This window comes from Eimeria tenella, genomic scaffold (genome assembly GCF_000499545.2).
Source record: "Eimeria tenella Houghton genomic scaffold, Eth_scaff48, whole genome shotgun sequence".
NCBI lineage: Eukaryota > Apicomplexa > Conoidasida > Eucoccidiorida > Eimeriidae > Eimeria > Eimeria tenella.
In genome coordinates, this window is record NW_013543388.1 from 49,527 (window position 1) to 69,624 (window position 20,098).

Genomic DNA, 20,098 nt, shown 5'->3' on the forward strand with positions numbered 1-20,098 from the left:
TGTTGCTTATTATATCCCTGCAAGTGCAAAAACTTTGGAGAAATCTACACAGGCACTATAAGTGAAGGACAGTATGTGACAGACTCTCCCGAGGACCAGAACTTGGCCGCTGCTGCTGTTACTGCTGCTGCAGCCGTGGCCGCCGTTACAAATAAATGAAGCGGCAAGTTATAAAGGCAAACACATGACACTGGCACCTAGCTGTTGCCCTGAAGCGACAAAGAGCTGTTGCTCCTGCTCCTGCTGCTCGTGCTTTGCTGCTGCTGCACCATTGGACTCTGCTGCGGTGGCGTAGCAGCGACAATGGCCAAGGGCTTCAAGAAGAAAAATATCGGATGAAACTAAAAAGAAAATAAAATGATAAATGCGTTTTTAGACTCTCCTTGTTATGAAAAATAAAACCTGCCATAGTTACTGCCTCAGCAGCAAACTGCAGCCTAACGACCCCACCGCTGCCACTGCCGCTGCTGTTACTGTTGCGGTAGCCCCTGTTGCAGCTGTGTCTCAGTTTATTGGGACTCAATGCTATCAAAGCTAGAACAGCGGCAGAAAAATTTTCTTGAACCTCCTGTATAGCACCCAGGTAAGGAAGCAGTAAAATGCGGCGGGTGCGTGGCGTGTGTGAGCATGCATTTTGTTGGTTCCCTTCTACTGCTGCTGTTGGAGCTGTTGCTTATCTGTACTGCAGAGCTGATTTTCCCTGCTTTTTTAGCTCCACCTTATGTGTGTTAGAATCAGGCCGCCCGTGTGCCTCTTCATGCCTCGGCAGGAGAAGCAGCAAGAGACAGTAGGAAAAGCTGCGGCAGCGAAACCAAAGACACTGGCTGCCGAACTTGCGCTGCTACTCTGGTATGCGCGACTCCTGCTGCTGACATATCGTATTTTGCGATGTTTGGTTGCCTCCGTGGCCTGTGCCGCCCTCACTGCTCCAACCTCTCTGTAACCATTAGAGCAACCCCTTGTTTGCTGCGGCTGCAGCGACAGCAACAGCTCTTGAACACCTACTTATTACACACTTGCAACAATTACGGCGAATATCGAGCATCACTGGCAGTCGAAGCAGCAGCAAGGCGGATAACACCGGAGCCTTCTTCGCAACTGGCCCTAGAGCAGGGCAGCGCCAGCATGAGCAGCACTCTGCAGCCTCAAAGCAAGATGGCCAGCCTGCTGGTTCTTACAAAGGAGGAGGTAGACATGGCACAGAAGGCCACAGATGGGTGGCTGAAAGGTACAGTGCGTGCAGCAGAGCCAGCAACAGTAAAAGCTGCAGCCCCTGCTGCTCCAGTCGTGGCAGCCAGCCACGACAGTGTAGTCACAGGGAACTCATACTGCAGCTGTGGCACGAGGCACTGAATGGCTCTGGTTTTAGGCCAAAATGCAGAATAAATATCTGAAGTTAAGGTTCGTGTTTTACCTCGCAGTTGTTGAGAGGGCACTACTCACCCCCCTTGATTTCAAAGAGCACAAGGGCAGATATGGTAAGCGTACAGTTTGAAGATGATAGTGGAGGACTCGGAGTTCTGCTTGAGTTTATCCTTCCTCGATGGACAGTTTGCTCATTTTCTCAACTTCGGATGTTGCTGGCCCTGGTGGCACAGCGGTTGGTTTGGGCGAATTTCTTGTGCTGTATGTGAACCTTTTGCGTAACGGATTAAGAAAAAGTCGCTACACTTACTGCGTTTTCATATGGAAGCTGTGGTGTTGCTGCTGCTGTTCTCGCTGCTGTGCCCGTAGGAAAAGTTTGCGTCATTGGCGGATCTGCCACGTTTACGGGGGCGCCATATTTCGCCGCTTCTGCGGCTCTTCGCATGGTACGTTTTTGTCGATGGGATTTTTCAAAACAACGGGTCTTTTAATGCACTAGAGTGTTACCGAGGAATTGAGGTTACGTAGTAGAGACTGAACAGGCATCCAAAGGATCAAGTGGGCTTCAAGAGCCCGAGATGGGGCCGTTTGGACGCATAGAGCCGCAGAACGAGGAAACTTTTAATACACCTACGGGGTCATAGACAAGCGGGATGGGACGAATTCCAGAAACTTGTGGGGCTTCGATATACTTCCGAGGACCCGGCGGGTTACTTCGTTTTTTTGAAGGGACAGCTGCAGCCATCGCGTTGCAGCTGCTGCCCGCGAGCGATATATACGGTGTGAGGTGACATAACGCCTCAGGGTGTAGTGTTTAGGTCTCAAGACGTTTGGACTTTTGTTTCGCAGGGGGCGGACCTGGCTACAGTTATAACGACTCCCAGTGCAGCTATGGCCATCAAGGCTTACAGCCCAGAGCTCCTTGTCTATCCAGTACGTGATTCTGGTTTAACTGATGTTCTCTTCTGCAGCATCTACAGATTCCTCCTGTCCACGCAGTTGCCGTTTTGGTTTTTGGAGCATCATAATTTCACAGCATAACTTGCGCAGCTTTGCCTTTTCCCGTGTTGTCGCTAGTCTAGAAGCAATTCACAATTGACTTGAAACAGCATCCGAAACTTTCGGCGCTAGTACTTCTGTTGTAGATGATTTTACTGGTGGTGATACTGATGCTGCAGATCCTGCCTTGTCGCTACGGAGCTGAGCGCGGAAAACCCAATGAGCAGGATCCCTTCGACTACCAGCTAGAGCTGGCCAGGCTCAAGATTCATGTTAGCCGCTTCTGCGGTCCCGTGCAGCGTGTGCTGCAGTAGCTGCTGCTGTGCTTGCTGCTTCTGCAGCTGCTGCCGTGAACAGCTTTCAGCCACATCTCATGCGGCAGCAGCGTCGTATTTATCGTCACCAATAGTAGCAGCAGCGCTTGCGGATGTGTCTTTGTGTTTTAGGCAGAGCCTCTTCTGCGGAAGGTGGACGTTGTTGTTATAGGGCCTGGACTGGGAGGTAGCAGCAATTACCGTTTTCACGAAGAGCACGACACAAAACAACAGCAAGCGCAGCAGCAACAGCATCCTCGTCAGGGAAAGCAACAGGAACAACAGGAGCAGCAGCACAAGCAAAAGTCGCTAGATAAATCTGGGAGTGGTGGCCGGCTTTCCCATTTCCTTAGAGAGGCGATTGATGATGTTCATAAAGTGGTTCGAGGCTCATCTTCGTCAAGTGTTGGAGCGGATCACAAAGCAGCAGCAACCGCAACAGACCGAACGAATCCCGCCACAATAGACCATGCTATTACGAAACAAGCAATCTTGGAGGCTGAAGCTGCTGCGGCTGTCACTCAGAAAGCAGCGATTTTTCTGTTAAGACTTTGTATGCAAATGAAAAAGCCTCTTGTAAGCTAGCGTCAGGCGGCAGAAGCGCCAGTAGCAGGCGTAACTGCGGCACTATGCTGCTCGAACGAGAGTAAAGTCATCCCTTAGTGCCGGTTTCTTGATTTGCAGTGATGTAGTTTACTTGGCATTGTGATTGTTGCTTTTTCAGGTATTGGACGCAGATATGCTCCGCATCCTATCGATACCTGGCCATGAACACTACCTTTCTCTGTTGGAAGGCTACGACCAGGCAGTTTTAACCCCAAATGGGCACGAGCTGGAACAGCTGTTGCGGGCTCTTCGGAGACGCCAAGCGGCTGGGGATGGGGAGCAGCATGGTCCTAAGGGGTGGAACAACTACGCAACACACGGTTTACTTCCTGCATCTTTGGAGGCTGAGGGCGTGACGCAACATTTAGCCGAAACCGTGGCGCTGCTACGGGGCCCTTGCGTGTTTGCTAAGGGCAGGGTTGATCTGCTGGGCGCGTTTGATGCCAAGGAGGATTTGGAAGACTGCCCGAGAGTCTACATGGCAGTCGCAGGACTTGACCCCCGTTATTTTGGGTCCCCTAAACGGTCTGGAGGCCAAGGTGACGTGCTTTGCGGGGTCTTGGCGGAGGCGCTTGTATGGAGTGAAAGGGGAAGGGCACTGGAGCTGAAGCAGGTTGAGGAGGAGACGGCGAAATTAGGCCTTGTTGTTCCTTTTGGTGGAAGGCCTTCGGTTCCTTACCTCTTTCTAATGCATGCTGCTAGCCTTATTACTCGCCAAGCTGCTTTTCTTGCCTATAAACACCACGGCAGGTCAATGACCGCAGAGCACATACTCGATAGACTCTCCGCAGCTGCCGCCATCGCATTCCCATCCTCTTGGATCCAGCAAAGTAGCCTTTGAAAACGTTGCAGTTGATACGAGTAATGCAACGAATGGGAGTATGAGAAGCGTAAGTAACGTGAACAGACAGCCGCAAGTACTGTCAACATAACGTTTAGACTAACTGATTTCCCGCCGTGGCCTGGATGGAGCCTGCGTACACACCATTTGAATTTAAAGCTCCAAGGAACACCACGGTGTCCGTGACGATTTTCTCAAGGCGAGTCGATAGTGCAGACCTTCGTGGGACCGCCACTGAAGCACGCTCTGAGATTTTGTGGGGCCACGTCAGGTGCCTCTGGGGCACAAAAGGCCTGTCATCATTTCGGGGCATCAGGGCGTTCAGCAGAGGTTGCGTGATGGGTAACATTAGTTTTGTGGCGCATGCTGAGTGACAACGTACTTACGCAGCGTGGTCCATACCTGCGCAGCGTTTTTTTTCTCTCAAGTCTCCAGACTGAACGGTAGAAGTGGAGAGATCCTCATTGAGTTCTCTTTGCGTCATGGGCAAAGTTTCCTGTTCGCCGTTTCACAGGAGCAGGTGTTTGTAAGCTGCAACTGCAGTCAAAATTAGCAAAGTATGGTGCTTCCCAGTATGTTATGCAAGCACATATGGCACTCTGAGTTCAGGAGGCCGCAGTTATGGAATCACGTGGAAGAGGACGTAGCAGCTCTGCCCCTTGCTGGATTTGGGGGATTTCCACCGTTCCCCGAACTTCTACGCGTATGTTTGACCGCGGCACACCCGTAGAACTTAGGGTCGCAGTGATAGCAGTTTATTGGTTGTGCGGGAGGCTGAGCAAACCAGCAGAAGCGCAGCCACAGAGAGAGGCACAATCCTGGGGCCGGAAGGGGGCCGCCTGGATGGATAGCTTGCTATGCTGACCGCCACCAGGAGGCACGGAAGGATATGTGCTTGTGTATGCACTTGCGGTTCTCGCTGCACCCGTGGAGTCCGTCAAGTACGTTGAACACACGCGCTGATGCCAGCACTGGCGCGCATGAGCTATAGGACAAAGTCTACTTTGCCGCGTTCCGCACGTTCCCCACAGTGTAACGAACAGGATCGAACTGCATCCTGCAGCGAGCTACAACTGTCTCTACACTCCCAATATCTGGATTCTTGGTAGCACTTTCTCTACAGTTTTACTTCGCGGCGGGGGGCAGCCGAGGATTTATGATTCGTTGGAATCGAAACCCTTTCCTTTTCGTCCTTTTCTTGTGGCTGTCCCTTAGCTCAGTTCCTCTTTTCTTATTGCTTGAAAACGTGCGCTTACAAATGAAAGCCTGCCGCATCTGTGCATGCATTCGGCGCAGTTCATCTAGAAGTGCAGATGTATTCCGATGAGCATATTCTCATGCATGCGTACATGCTCTGAGTCACTTGTAATCACTTCCCCCTACGTTTCGCCCGTAGTGATAGCCAACCTGAGTTCTCCAGGCTGCACCTGGTTTTACGCTATGTATGTACACTAAATGCACGCACCTGCAACTAAATGCACGCACCTGCAGTCTGTGCATACAACTGGAAACGATGCAAGGCGTTCCCATTGCTAACTGTTTGGCTTCGACTGACTCCTTCGGTAAGCATGCAGAAAAAAAGTACAAGCATGGTAGGGCACCCTCTTGTGTGCATAAGTAGTTTTCATGTGTGTCAACGTGCACATCTATACACGCATGAGTGCGTGCTTTTATACATGCACGCATGTGTGCGTGCCTGCGTGTAAACATGCGTGCATGCATAAATTAACACACGTACGCATGCGCATATGAATGCACGCACACACGTAACACGCGCAACTAAGCAGAGAACGAATCTCCGTGAGACGCAAGAAGCAGCAAAAAATCCTCCAACACTGACGGTACGAGTTTTGGGGGATCAACGTCTTAGCTGTCGGAAGGCTTGACCTCCTCTTCTGCCGATTTCTTCTGGGCCTCGAGTCGCTCCACCTACGGGACACGCCGATCGCAGGTAAGCCACTATTGCAGAGCAAGCCCGTTATGCGAATGCAAGCGGCCATTTTTCTGGGCTGCGCCGTCGCGGCCACCACATATTGCAAGCGCCACCACAGCGGCTACTCCGCCAGCTGCTGCTCTGCTACTTTTCCGTACTCCTCACCTCTGCTGCAATTTTCTCTTCTGGCAGAAACTCAACTGCATGCTTGCGCACAATTGCGCATTCTACATTCTTCTTGCCTGCTTCCACAACTTCAGTGAGGGCTCTTATCGCCAAAGAGAAGGCCTCCTCCTCGCTCAGGTCTTCTTTGTAATTCTTCTCCAAGTACTCCTGCACTGTCTGAAATTGACAAATAGTGGAAGCGCAAACACACACGCACACACACTTTGACAGGCAGATGTAGATGCCTGCAGCAAAAGTACAATGTACAGCAAGATGGGAATCCGACTGTCCACTGGTACACTAAACCCGCTAGCGGCTACGCCCGCTCCAAAATTCGTAACTGAGGTCCCAAGTTCAAAATGAGTGCGAAGACCTGGGTAGTACAGCAACTCTCATGGGTAGTCACTTGCTTCAGTAACTCCATCACAGGAAGAAGAGATGAAAGAGGCGCAGAGTGGGAACAGCACACGATGCCACATGAAAAACTAACCGCAGCAAAGGTGGAATACATAGGCACTACAAAACTTCGGGGAAAACCTGGAAACGAGTGCACGGGAGACAACAAACACACCGCGAGACAGGACTACAACCTGCATGGCTAGTTAAGACCATAGCACCAGCACAAACCCTAATTTTGCCATTTGAGACAAGTCCACGTCAAGTACAAATAATGGAATTGAGAGTTGCTACGAACTAACTTTTGAGTTCCTGCCGAGGGCTTGTGCCTTCCACCGTGCAAATATGCCCGAGGGCTCAGTTTGGTAGAGGGCCACTTTGCCCTCCCCGTCCACCCCAGCTAGCAGCGTAGACAACCCAAACGGCCGCACGCCGCCTCTATGAGTATATTTCTGAGCAATTCAACTCAAAAGCATTAGTATGTGGAAAATCGTGTGCAACGACGACTCTTGCAACTGCTAACCGACACGAGGTACATTTGACACGAAGAGCAACCATGGGCACAGAAAGACACACACAATGTAAAGACAACCGCTACTCGAATGAGCCTGGCCCCTTTCGCAGCATCAGCACTCGTAAAATGAGTGCACAAAGTAGAAGGCAGGCACAAAGCGTTGTAACGTGACAGACAGGAAGAGACAACCAAGCAACCTGAGGAGACAGCGACGGCGAAAGACAAGCAACAGCGAAGCGCCGAAAGCTGGAAAGATTCACACATGCTGCTGCTGAAAAAGCAGCATCTGCATCTAATGCAATGGCATGTGCAACAACTTTCACAATAATTGGATTATCACCAGAAGCACTTAAAATAACAAAATCTACCGTCGCAGCAGTTACCTGCTGCACTTGTGCAATATATCTGGCCATATAGTCTGCTGTGGGTGGTGTGTCATTGTTGAGCCGGTAGCTTTGACCCTCCAGCTGGGCCTTCGCTATCAACACCCGCGCGTCCGCATGCAGTCCCGCAAAAGCGCAGCACAGGCCGTCGTCAAGCAGGAGCAATTTACGGCTAGTCCTGCATGCAACCAAAACCTTGAACTAAACAGGAGAGCATACGCACTGGGATCTCAATATCCCGAAGCGTGGGGACAGTGGGCCATCCTCCAATAGTCAGGAATTCGCACACTGCAAACACTAAGTGGCACCTGGGCTCTTGCAGCTTCGCTGCTGCCTTCCTCTCTACCGCAAGCACCACCGCATCTTTTCCCCTCACGCCCACAACGCAGCCGCCCCGCCTAACGGCCTCGATGGCGTACTCCACCTGTGGAGAAACAGCCCAATCATAAGCCCTACAGCCTAGAGCCCAGTCTCGGTGCTTCCACGTGTGCGGCTGCATTATCAGCATAATTCGCCTATCAGCTGCAGATGCTACCGCTGTTGCTGGTGGTTCTCTTGTTGTTACTGATGCAGCCGACACAGTGTGCAAGACATTGGATGGAATGTGTGTGACCTGCAGGAGGTGCCCGTCAGGGGAGAAGACGGTGATGGCTCTGTCATAGCTCATCTTCTGTCAGTGTTATTGCCGTTACTGCTGCTTCGGCTGCTGCCGCTACTTCTGCTGTATGCCACGCCGTCTGCGCAGACTACAACTGCAGCGTTTCCCCAAGCAGGGGTCTGTTGCGGGTCTGGTCGCTGCAGCCTGCCAACTGAGAGCTTGTTGTAAATGTTAAACAAAGAAAGCAAAGAGAACACACGTGAGCCGCCAGAAGAGACGGCCAACTTTCAAAAGCCACCTGTGGAGGCAGTTCCGCTATTGCTGCCGCTGCCACTGAGGTTACCTCCACTGCTGAGAAACTCAATGTGTCTGTTTTATTCTAGTTGCATTTCCTGTTGAATACAACAAGAAAAAAAACGAATGAGACAAACTACACATACCCGAATCTCCATCACAGCCGAGGGGGTTGCGCTCTGCATGCGGGGGCAGCGGTAGTCCTTAGACGGCTGCTGTCCTTAGTCCAGTTTAGCTATTGAGCTCACAATTTTGATTCGGGAGTATGCTCGAATCTAATCACTTGTTACTTCATTTGTGGGAGGTTTAGCCTCCGGTTCATACGTGAGGAGCAGAGAGCTAACTCTGGAGACCGTCGCTTCGAGCTAGTACCTTTTTTGGAACTCTATTCAACTCATTTGAAAGTAGAAACCTACATTCAACGCTGTGGCATGCGGTCAACTCAAAGTTGGCAATCGTATATTCCTTGCTGCGCCATTATAGGTTCGGAAGAGCTTCCGCCCTTGCCATCGATTGCGGCAGATAGCGAGTAGACTCGAAAAGTTGTCGTATTCTGTAGAAACAAGCACGATGAGGGGGATTCATGGCGTAAAGCGCAGTGCAAAAGCTATAGCGAAGGCCTTGGTGAGGCTCTAGAGACCACTGTGTGCCGGACGGTTTAGCGAGGGAGAAACGTACGGAAACTAGTACAGTGACTGGAGCAGCAGAAGAAGTTCTTACGCTTGTAACAACGCTGTGCCGCACGAGAACGAAGCCTACGCCGACACCCAGCATATCAATATCGGCGGAGCACGCACTCCTTAACACTTGTTCATTTTTATGCGCCAGATCTGTTATTCGTGTGTGCAATACACGCGAGGGCTGGCAACCTCACTGGCGATACGTACGCACAACGGAAGAGTCATTCACACCAGGTGCTGTTTTAGGAGCATACTGTATGTAGTACGCATGCGATACTTATTATGGTTTTACCTGTTTGGCATTGGCCCATATTTGAAAAAAGTGCAAAAAGCCTTCGCCGTACACACTGTGGAGCTCTGGGCCAGTGCCATAGCCGGGAGGGAGAACCCCGATTCAAGCGCTTTTCATAGAATAAAACAGCAAATCAATTTTTCCACTTTGTTGCAAATGGCGTCCTTTTACGTGATGTGGGGAAATGTTTGTCTTGCCTAGACACACAATATTTGGAAATTCACCTAGCACAACAGTCACAAAGTATGACTCTCCCGCAGATGACCAGTCTGCAAAAATGTCCGCTGTGAGGAATCCACGATTTTACCAGGCATACAGCTATCCCCCAAAGATTTGGTTTCTTCAGGGAGGCAGAATCTTCCCAACTGGCTGGGCATTCCCGGAGGAACAAAATGACTCCAGCGACTGCGCTGGGTACTCAAACAAATGCAATGTTTCTGGCCTCCCTTTTGGTAGTGTACGAAGTGGCAGTGCTTCCGCTCCTCCATCCTGTTTATTTCCAGTAGCAAAAACCAGCTCGCAAGACAAGCAGACTCGCCCACCAGTTCTTTCTTCAGTAAGAAAAGGATCCAGGAGCACATAAGTAGGTAAGAATTCATTTGTGCACGTCTTCTAAGCAACAGACTAGCAAGCGACCTTCAGGTTTGCGGGGTAGGATTTCAGAACACTAGAACAAACGGCAGAATAAGCGGGTTGTGCTTCCACTGAATAGTTGTCACGCTAATGCAAAAGAGTGCCTGAGCCTTTAACTGTTGCGCTGCAGTCGATATGCATATGCGTTTTCTGGTGCTGTTACACATTCAAAATGTATTTTTGCGTGCACTGAAGTCTACCGCTCTGTTGTTGTAGACGAAGATGGTTTTGTACGGCACAACCAGTTCGACGGGATCTGTTGCTCTGAGAAGGTTCCAGAGATATCGACAAGAATAGTTCCAGCTTACCACTAAAAATTCAGCATCAGTGTGTAATATTTGGCCCAGTGTAAATATGGGGTTGGTGATATATTTGCTCGACCATTACAAATGACTTCCGCAGAAACGACAAACCCTCGCAACTTAGTTTCACCGGCGCTGTAGTGCACAGCAACAACTGCTGCGACCACGGTGCTACCTGCCCCCTTGAGTAGGGGCCTATGATAACCCTCTACCTTCGGCGCATTTCCCTGAAACATTAGCCCAAATATCACGAAACACATTAATTTTTCAGCTTTCAAAATCTGTTCTCTTGAAAATCCCCCCACTCACGGTTCTGGCCTTCTAGGCCCTGTGGTGAGGATGTAGTGCACAGGCACTGCAATAGGGCTTGCTGGCGACCTATAGAAGATAGCTAGCTAGCGACCTACAAGGGGTCGCAACACTGGAGGAGGACAGGACCCTCTTACTAGGATCAAAGTAAGGCAATCTGTCTGCGAAATAACATGCATACACTAGAGGTGCCTGACAATGCGTGGAGACTGGGGCTGGCGATAGCGCCGGCACCAGTGCAAACTTCCTCCCCACAGGGCCTAGGAGGCGAGCACCCCAAGTGGGGGTGATTCTAAGATGACAGATTTTGGAAAACTAAAAATAACTGTATTTCGTTATATTTGGGCTACTGTTTCAAGGAAATGGTCCAACGTTAAATGCTGATCATAGGCCCCTGCTCGAGGGGGCAGGTAGCAGCGTAGTCGCAGCAGTAGGCGCTGTGCACTACACTGATGCCTTGTCTCGCCGTCCCGGTCTCTCTAACACCTGCTCGCACGACACACTAACGATACCATTGATGCTTGCAGTAGAACAAACGCGCGCGGTTCCTCGCTCTCGTGGTCGGCCTGCTAACTACAGGGAGCTCGCCGGCACTCGTTGGCGACGACCAAGACGACTCACCTTGCCATCACCACATTCAACTCCGCCGCCTGAGCCCAATGCAGAGGCGAAACATTCTACACCTGCAAGAAAGACACGAGCTGACCCTCCTGCGGCGACTGAATGGCCGCAAATCTACTCGAAGTGTCCTGTTTTCTCCGCTCCCTACGAAGTCGCTGCAAAACAACAAGGAGACGCTATACAGAGAGAGCTTCGCAGTCATCACGTCACCTTTCGCGATGTGCCGCCTTACTCGCACATTTGTATTCATGTTTTATGGCGAACCTTTGTTCCACAATTCCCTGACTTTCTTACGCATGTCTTGCATTCACATCATGACCATGTGATAGCCGGCCATCGAGGCCAAAAGAAGACCTTCACAGCTCTGAGCAAGCACTACTACTGGCCAGGGATGCGTGCTTACACTACTGCGTATGTTGAACCCTGTACTCACTTTCGTGCGTCTAAGTCTCTCAGCCAGAAACCTGCAGGCCTTCTTCAACAGCTACTCATTCCTTCGCGTCGGTGGGCACAAGTGAGCCTCGATTTTATCACAGATCTTCCTCTTACGACGACAGGGCACGACTCGATTCTCGTGATGGTCGACTCCCTCAGCAAGATGGCTCATTTCGTTCCTGCAAAGAAGTCATTCACAGCAGCAGACACCGTGGAGCTTCTCGCAGACCGTCTTATCCGCTACCACGGATTTCCAGAGGTACTCATATCGGATCGCGACCCCCGTTTCCAGTCAGACCTCTGGCAACAACTATGTCACCGCTTTAACATCAAACAGTGCATGTCCTCGTCCTACCATCCCCAAAGCGACGGTCAAACTGAAAGGGTTAACCGCACACTGGAGCTGATGCTTCGTACTTATATCAAATCTGACGAACGCGAGTGGGAGCGTTTGCTTCCGGCGTTGGAACTTGCTTACAACACAACAAGTGATTCATCCACCGAGCTCTCTCCCTTGAGGTCATGATTGGCGAGAACCCGTTGACTGCTGCGAACCTTGATATCGTGGGCGCGTTAGCCCCTACGCTCACCCTTCTGATGACTAAGCTCTTCCGGCAACTCTGCGACAGAGCACAGAGCCACATACAGAAGGCAAAATGGCAGCAGAAATATTACGCAGACAAAAAACGCCGAGCTGTGGAGTATGCAGTGGGCGACAAGGTTTGGCACAGCAGCAAGCATCTACCGGCTTAATCTAGCTGCCCGAAGTTCGAGCACCGTTACCGAGGACCCTTTCAAATCATTGAACGAATAGACACCGTCGCTTACAGTCTTGCTTTACCTCCTACTTATGAATGCCACAACGTTTTTCATGTTTCGCAGCTAGTTCCCCACCGCCCCCGCCCTCCACACTTGGTTCCCCCGAAAGCTGACGCCGCCTGGCCCCCTATCCGCAATACAGCAGGCAATCCGACGGAGGAGTACGAGGTCGACTATATTATGGACCAACGCGGCTCAGGCGCGGACGCCCAGTACCTCGTGAAGTGGTGCGCTATTGCCAGCCCCAGTCTCCATGCATTTTCAGGAACCTCTAGTGTATGCATGTTAATTCGCAGACAAATTGCCTTACTTTGATCCTAGTTAAGAGGGTCCGTTCCCCCTCCAGTGTTGCGACCCCTTGTAGGTCGCTAGCTAGCTATCTTCTATTGGTCGCCAGCAAGCCCTATTGCAGTGCCTGTGCACTACAACTGGGCTGCATCTCCCGAGCGGCGTTGGTCCGCATATAGTCGACTTCATATTCCCCTGTTGGACTGCCTGCTGCATCGCAGATAGGAGGCCAGGCGGCGTCGGCTTCCACGGGAACCAAATCGGGAGGGCGGGGGCGGTGAGGAACTAGCTACGAGACGTGGAAAACGTTGTGGCATTCATAGGTGGGGGGCAGGGCGAGACGGTAAGCAACGGTCCCTATGCGTTCGATGACTTCAAAGGGTCCGCGGTAACGGGGTTCGAACTTAGGGCAGCTGTTGAAAGGCGGTAAGTGCTTGCTGCTGAGCCAGACCTTGTCTCCCACTGCATACTCCACAGCTCGGCGTTTTTTATCTGCGTAATATTTCTGCTGCCATTTTGCCTTCTGTATGTGGCTCTGTGCTCTGTCGCAGAGTTGCCGGAAGAGCTTAGTCATCAGAGGGGTGAGTGTAGGGGCTAACGCGCCGCGCCCACGATATCAAGGTCCGCAGCAGTCAACGGGTTCTCGCCAATCATGACCTCGAAGGGAGAGAGCTCGGTGGATGAATCACTTGCTGTGTTGTAAGCAAGCTCCAACACCGGAAGCAAACGCTCCCACTCGCGTTCATCAGATTTGATATAGGTACGGAGCATCTGCTCCAGTGTGCGGTTAACCCTTTCAGTTTGACTGTCACTTTGGGGACGGTAGGACGAGGACATGCACCCTTTGATGTTAAAGCGGCGACAGAGTTGGTTCCAGAGATCCGACTGGAAACGGGGGTTGCGATCCGATATGAGTACCTCTGGAAAACCGTGATAGCGGATAAGACGGTCTGCGAGAAGCTCCACGGTGTCTGCTGCTGTGAATGTCTTTGCAGGAACGAAATGAGCCATCTTGCTGAGGGAGTCGACTATGACAAGAATCGTGTCGTGCCCTGTCGTTGTAAGGGGAAGACTCACGTTCGCCCACCGATGAGAAGGGATGAGTAGCTGTTGAAGAAGGCCTGCAGGCTTCTGGTTGAGGGACTTTGACGCTCGACAGTGAGTGCATGACTCTACATAAGCAGTAGTTTAGGCGCGCATTCCTGGCCAGTAGTAGTGCTTGCTGAGAGCCGCAAAGGTCTTTTCCTGGCCTCGATGCCCGGCTGTGACATGGTCGTGATGTGAATGAGGAGCTTGAGTAAGGAACTCAGGGAATTGTGGGACGCAGATGCGCCACAGTCCATAAACGCGGATGTGCAGGTAAGGCTGGACGTAGCGAAAGGTGAATTGGCGATTACGAAACTCTATTTGCAGAGCTTCTCCTGGTTGGTTTGCTGCGGCTTTGTAGGGAACACGAAAAACGGGACATTTCGAGTAAGCTTGCGGCCAATGGCGCATATCAGGAGGGTCAGCTGGTGTCTTCGTTGTGAGTGTAGGATGTTCCACCTCTGGATTGGGTTCCGGCGGCGCAGGCGAAGGTGCGGACGGCAGGTTGCGTCGTCTGGGTCGTCGTGAACGAATTCCGGCGAGCTCCCTGTAGTTGGCAGCCCGACCACGAGAGCGGGGAGCCGCGCTGGCTAGTCCTACTTCGAGCATCAGTGGTGTCGATGGTGTGTCGTGCGAGCATGTGTTAGGAAGACCGGGACGGCGAGACAAGGCATCAGCAACTTGATTGCGCGCCCCTTGAACATAAGTGGTGTGCAAATCCGGGAGCTCCGCAAGAAAATCTAGCCACCGGGATGTGCGTCCGCGCAGAGGCTTCGATGTTTGGAGTCATTGGAGATGGGTGAGAGCTTGATGATCAGGGTAAGCCGTTACTTTGGAAACACGGAGCAAGTGCGACCACTTGTCCAGTCCATGACCAACGCCAAGAGTTCCTGATCGTAGATCGAGTATCTCTGTTGCATGGGGTTCATGACTTGGCTGAGGAAGCCGATGGGCTTGCCGTCTTGTTCCAGAACTGCTCCGATCGCATAACCAGAGGCGTCCGTGTATAACTCGAAGAGTTTCGTGGTGTCGGGGACTTGTAATGTAGTGAAGTCGATTAAGCGCTGTTTGTTTGTTTGAGCTGCCGCACCGCTTGATCGGAACTATAGATAAGTACATCATCTAGGTACGCAATAACCCCCTATCCCAACAAAGGTTGTAGATAGGCATTAGTATTGGCCTGGAACGTAGCGGGAGCACCCTTAAGGCCAAAGGGCATTACTCGGTACTCGAATAGCCCGAGAACGGACCGGAAAGCTGTCTTCCACCGGCCTTCCTTAGCCATACGTATTTGATGGAATCCTGCTTCAAGATCCAAAGTGGAAAAATACTTGGCGCCTCCCATCATCTCCAGAATGGTTTGATTGGGAGGTAGCGGAAAATCAGGGACTATCGTAAAGGCATTTAGAGCCTGGAAATTAACAACCATAAGCATCTTCCGCTCACCGGAGCCATCATCACGCTTGTCTACCATGATCGTAGGAGGGCAAATAGGCGAATGGGTCGGTCCAATCCAACCATTGTCCGATAATTTAGCTATCTCCTGTTTGTGGAATGTGAGCTGATCTGGGGTCATACGGTACTTTGCAGATTTCTCTGGAAGTTTTCCAGGCACAAGTAGGATATGGTGATCATGAGGGGGCTTCGGCGGTAATCCCTTAGGTAAGTTATCGGGAAAGACCGCTCGATACTCCCGCAACACCTGGACAATCTCACATGGAATATGCTGCCCCTCCGTCAAATTTTTTCATTCATCGAACAGAGTGTGCTCGAGTTTTGCCATAGGCCAGGGAGACTCCTCGTCACTCTCCGCTGCCGCCGAGGCGATTGAGGCCCCAGCCGGAGGACTTGGGTTGATTCCCAATTAACGCGCAGCAAAGCGCGCCTTGCGATTCATCCGAGAACATTAGGGGCACCGCCGAACGGGCTTCGGGAAAAGCCAGTATGAGATGCAAACCGTGGAATGGAGCCCTGAGACTCTTTGTGTCAGCCGCCGCCTGACGAACGAGCGAGGTTATCCGCGCCTGCGCCTTAGTCTTCGCGTTGGACTTATACCTCCTTGGCGACGGGCGTAGGAATATAGCTGCCTCCTCGGCTGACATACCTGCCACTTGTTTGGCCAGTTATCTCTTATGCTTGCTCTGCCGGGGTCCTTGGGTGGACTAGGGTGGAGCTGTCACTTTGCAGCTTTGCTTCACCAGTCCTAACGACCGGCAACTCGCACCGCTGGTCATTCACATAGGTTCGGAGTTTGTCGGAGCGGAAATACCAGGCCACCTTGCATTCCGTCAGCCAATCCATGCCCAAGACTAAGTCATAGGGAACGGGTCCCACTAAAATGTCCCCGGAAAAACGTGCATATCCGCATCACATCGTCAATCCCGTCACAACCCGATCAATGCGCAATTGTTCACGTGTAGCTACAGCGAACCTATGCTCTTCTGGAAGTTTCTGCACCTTCAGCTGCAGTCGTTCGACTGTTTTAGGACTAATGAAACTTTTCAAGCCCCAGTGTCCAAGAGGGCCTCACAGGGACTCCCTGCGAGCTCAACACGAAGTACCGCCGTCGCACCCACATAACACAATGCTTCCCCTTGGTTGTAAGGCTCTTTCGTGCAAGTTTCCCTCCACCAGTGTGGCACAATCTCTGTCGCGTCTGATCCATAGCCGTCTTCTGTTGCCTCTGCAGACTTCCTGCTGCTATCCGTCGTCGCTCCCGGAGCCTCTTCACTCAGGATCGACGCCGACCCAGACTTCCACCGCGTTTCCAAAAGCGGATGAGCCCCTTCCGCGTGCCCACCACTCGTATTACTTTCTTCCGCAGTGCTGAGGAGTTGGTTTCCCCACTCAAGGGAGACTGGAGTGGCATTAGGGCCAGTTGCTACTGCACAAATCATCCCTTTGCCATCGCTACGCGGCCTAGAACGCTTGTCTCCAACCAATACGTTAGAGCCGGGCCCACAAGGTGGTCAATAAGTCCGTTTCCCCACTCGCGCGGCTCCAATCACATCTGGGTGTACCGGCACTCGATGCGCAGCAGAAAGACCTGCATAGTGCTGCCGTCTTCTGATAGTATGGTAAACGGTGCGCCCGATTCCACGTTCCCCCCTATAATAGTTTTTATCACACTCATAGCGGACTGGAATTGGTCCCACATGAGGAAGGGACTATCCCCTGGCATAACATGCACTACAATGACAATGGAGGGTCCACCTACAGTACTGAGTCAGAAGCAGTATTCACAGAGGCTGGAGCGCTATCCGTTTTATGCTGGCATTTCTTCTCCCAATATAAATTTCATTATTATTGAAAAGGCATAGCTATTTCTTAAATTCCACCGCGCTTCGCTCACGGGGCCCTATGCTTTGAACTTTCTGACGCACTACAATCTTCGCTACAATCACTCTTAGAACGCTTCCTCTGCCAAATTGCAGAAGAAGCCAATGGTATGCCCATTCTGTAATGGCTGGCAGAATATCCCTTGCATCTTTGACTCCGCACTGCCCCCTCGTTTTGCTGTGTGCCTCTGCGCGTGCTGCGCGTTACGGTTACTCCAGCCGCTGTCACCATTTGAGCCGAAGCCTCTTTTGCTATTTCTTCCCGTAAGCTTTTATATGTTAACACTGCACTGTGCGGCGTCAGCAACTGCCGTCTACGCTGTTCTTTGTCACAATTACAGTCTATCATAAAAACCGAGTGCAGCAGCTGTTATGCGTCCCCCAATAGGCCACAAGGTTCTTTTCCTTTGCCCCGTGGCACTCTCCATCAATACGCCCTATATTGTGAGTGGAATCCTATTCTTGGTGTCTAAGTGACCCTATGTAAGAACATTCATGGGTCACGTGCCTCTCCATGGACAGCCAAAAACTTACCGCGACTACACCGTAGCAGAAATGTGACTGTAGTGCAGTAGGTCCCGCAATGAAGAAACGAACGGCCGCACAAGCTGTTTTCAACGCCTCCTGAAGAGATTGGTGCGGGAGTGAGCTAATTCCACAGGGCCCAGTTCGCTTGCGCCAGAGCTCTCTTGCTCCCGCACACTCCTTCAGCTTCTTGGCCAAGTGAGATGCATGACAATTAGGCAGATCATCTTACAGCTCTACTTCAGGGGCATGGAGAAGCTTGAGATGATCATTTGCCCTAATTTGTCGTTCTCTCGTGCAAATTGAAGGCCCAGGCAGAAGCATCCAAAGAACTAATTGATGCGTGTTCAAAAATGTGGCCGAAGAAGCGTTCTGCCTCTGACCTCCTCTATAACCTACACTATTAGTTCCTCTGGGCTATATCTTTTAGACTTTTTCTTCTGCGTCTCTGGTTCTGGAGGTAACTGGGACCTCGTCAGAGAGCGACAGTTCCCTTCAGTCCGCTCGGAGCTACTGCTAAACGATCATAAGGGCGCAACTGCCGATCGCGGGAACCAAAAATTCCGTCGACTGTAGGGTCCTCGAGGTGGCCTCTGCTTCCCACACAGTCCATTTTGGGTCTCAGCATGAAGACTAATGCGGAGTCACCCAACGTCACCAAGGCCCACGTGCTGTTCGCTTTGTCCACACGTGAGCTCAAGACCGAGCTTTGCTACGTCGCTGCAGTTACAAAATTAATTTTGCTGCCAAATGTTCCTGATTAAAAGTTGTGCGCAGTACACTTACCCCCATATGTCGCGGTTGCCTCGCTGTATACAGCAGGGTTGCCGACCCACCCACTGAGCGCTTCCGAACGACGACCCACATGGTGAACGATGGCATCGGGGGTAGTACTGATTACTACACTTAGACCAACAACCGGGGGAAAATAATGAGGGCTAGAGAAAAGGACTCTTGGAGGAAGTGTTGCGCAAGGTCCACCACGGCAAGACCACGTGCTTTTTAGGGCTGGCAGGAGCTGCACGCAGTACGACGAATGCGCGGTGTCTAGCCAGCGCCCCGTCAGGTGGCGCCTGGGGCTACGAAGCAATGCACATGAGTAAAAAAGATAGTTTCAAACCGTAAGAATGCTAGAAGCAAATAAATAAATAATAAGCTGACGTAATAAGTCATATTGCTGTCCACACCGTGGCGCAGTTTAAGAGGAGCCAAGCCTGTAGGTTGCGTTCACACTACTACAGGGGAATAGTGTTTAAGCCTTTTTGTGTCTATAGAAGGCTCATTGTCCATTTGGTAATGCGTGAGTTATGTGTTCTGGTTAGATAGCTAGAGAGTGGTGCTAGGCGTTTATACCACTGGGCCACCACGCATATGCAGGCGCCTAGCAGCTACATGCAAACAAAAGGAAGCGTGTCAATTGACGGATTGATAGTGCCCTAGTATATATAAAGCTAAGCAGTATCTGCACATTCAGGCCTTTTCTTTCAAGAGCTTTCTTGAAGGGTAGGACACTCTCCACAATTCTGGGACATCGAAGAATAACCCTACTGCTACGATGACCACACACCAGCAAAGCTCAAGTAGCGAAGAGTCAGCCAAGGGATAGCGCCTCTGGCGATTCGTACCGCGTAGAGCGAGAAAGAGCAGCCAAAGGCCTTTTACTGGTCTTTTTCGCGGAGCACACATATAAGCAGAGGCATGAGTAACCTCCGCAAAGGCTACACACGGACCAACTAAGAAGATTTGGGTCCAGCGGCATGCAACAGGTCATGAAGCCAAAATAGCGGAGAAAAAGCAAACCCAGGGTCACCTATGATAGAGGATTCGTGTCAATTGAGGTGAACGAAAATATAAGGAGTGAATAACGAGCACTGCTCTTCTAGAGAAAGAGGGTTGGTCGCTAAGAGGAAAAGACAACGACAAAACAAGTATCTTTGGGGTCCTGCGGCTAGCTTAGGAGAGTCGTTCGAGACTTATAGCCGATCTTCAAAGAAAGAGAGCACTCACTTGTTCCTTGAAGTCTTCATCCATGCTATGGTTATCTGAAAAACGTATTGGAAATAGTTTGAAAGTGCGTCGGACAGAGATCTCAAAGACGAGCCCTCATGCCATGGTTCCTTTTAACTGGGCAGAGGCCTCAAAGGTACGCACTCGTGCCATAATTGCTTAACGAGCTTTCCAATAATATTGCTAGCGCATCTATCTCCGGTGAAAATAATATCTCCCAAGGACAAACTACGGAAAATTCTTAGCGTAGTGCGCTATTGTAGCTATGGAGCTGGAGGCGACGTCTCGCTGGGGTAAACCTTGCCTGCGAACGCACAACGGCTTGTCGTTTTTCGGGCAACAGGCACGAAGAAAT

The 20,098-nt window shown here is 51.2% G+C and overlaps 5 protein-coding genes across 5 annotated transcripts; 2 read left to right on the forward strand and 3 right to left on the reverse strand.

Moving 5' to 3' along the window:
- Window positions 1-888: 888 nt before the first annotated feature.
- On the forward strand, window positions 889-4,125 carry ETH_00001335 (ATP-dependent (S)-NAD(P)H-hydrate dehydratase, related; the record flags this gene model as incomplete). The annotated part of the gene is made up of 7 exons (XM_013377203.1): window positions 889-1,228; window positions 1,422-1,478; window positions 1,735-1,811; window positions 2,215-2,298; window positions 2,544-2,636; window positions 2,811-3,254; window positions 3,403-4,125. 7 exons carry the CDS (start codon window positions 889-891, stop codon window positions 4,123-4,125), a joined length of 1,818 nt encoding a protein of 605 aa, XP_013232657.1.
- A 1,866-nt stretch (window positions 4,126-5,991) lies between these two features.
- On the reverse strand, window positions 5,992-8,183 carry ETH_00001340 (proteasome subunit alpha type 7, putative; the record flags this gene model as incomplete). Its single annotated transcript, XM_013377204.1, has 6 exons — window positions 5,992-6,054; window positions 6,224-6,400; window positions 6,922-7,071; window positions 7,517-7,694; window positions 7,825-7,940; window positions 8,130-8,183. 6 exons carry the CDS (start codon window positions 8,181-8,183, stop codon window positions 5,992-5,994), a joined length of 738 nt encoding a protein of 245 aa, XP_013232658.1.
- A 4,019-nt stretch (window positions 8,184-12,202) lies between these two features.
- ETH_00001345 (uncharacterized protein) lies at window positions 12,203-13,076 on the forward strand (the record flags this gene model as incomplete). The annotated part of the gene is made up of 3 exons (XM_013377205.1): window positions 12,203-12,400; window positions 12,563-12,736; window positions 12,897-13,076. The coding sequence occupies 3 exons, from the start codon at window positions 12,203-12,205 to the stop codon at window positions 13,074-13,076; spliced, it is 552 nt and encodes a 183-aa protein (XP_013232659.1).
- A 1,624-nt stretch (window positions 13,077-14,700) lies between these two features.
- Window positions 14,701-15,449, reverse strand: ETH_00001360 (OSJNBa0079C19.6 protein, related; the record flags this gene model as incomplete). Its single annotated transcript, XM_013377206.1, has 2 exons — window positions 14,701-14,976; window positions 15,096-15,449. The coding sequence occupies 2 exons, from the start codon at window positions 15,447-15,449 to the stop codon at window positions 14,701-14,703; spliced, it is 630 nt and encodes a 209-aa protein (XP_013232660.1).
- Window positions 15,450-16,374: 925 nt separating this feature from the next.
- Window positions 16,375-16,770, reverse strand: ETH_00001365 (uncharacterized protein; the record flags this gene model as incomplete). Its single annotated transcript, XM_013377207.1, has 1 exon — window positions 16,375-16,770. The coding sequence occupies one exon, from the start codon at window positions 16,768-16,770 to the stop codon at window positions 16,375-16,377; it is 396 nt and encodes a 131-aa protein (XP_013232661.1).
- Between the last annotated feature and the right edge of the window lie 3,328 nt (window positions 16,771-20,098).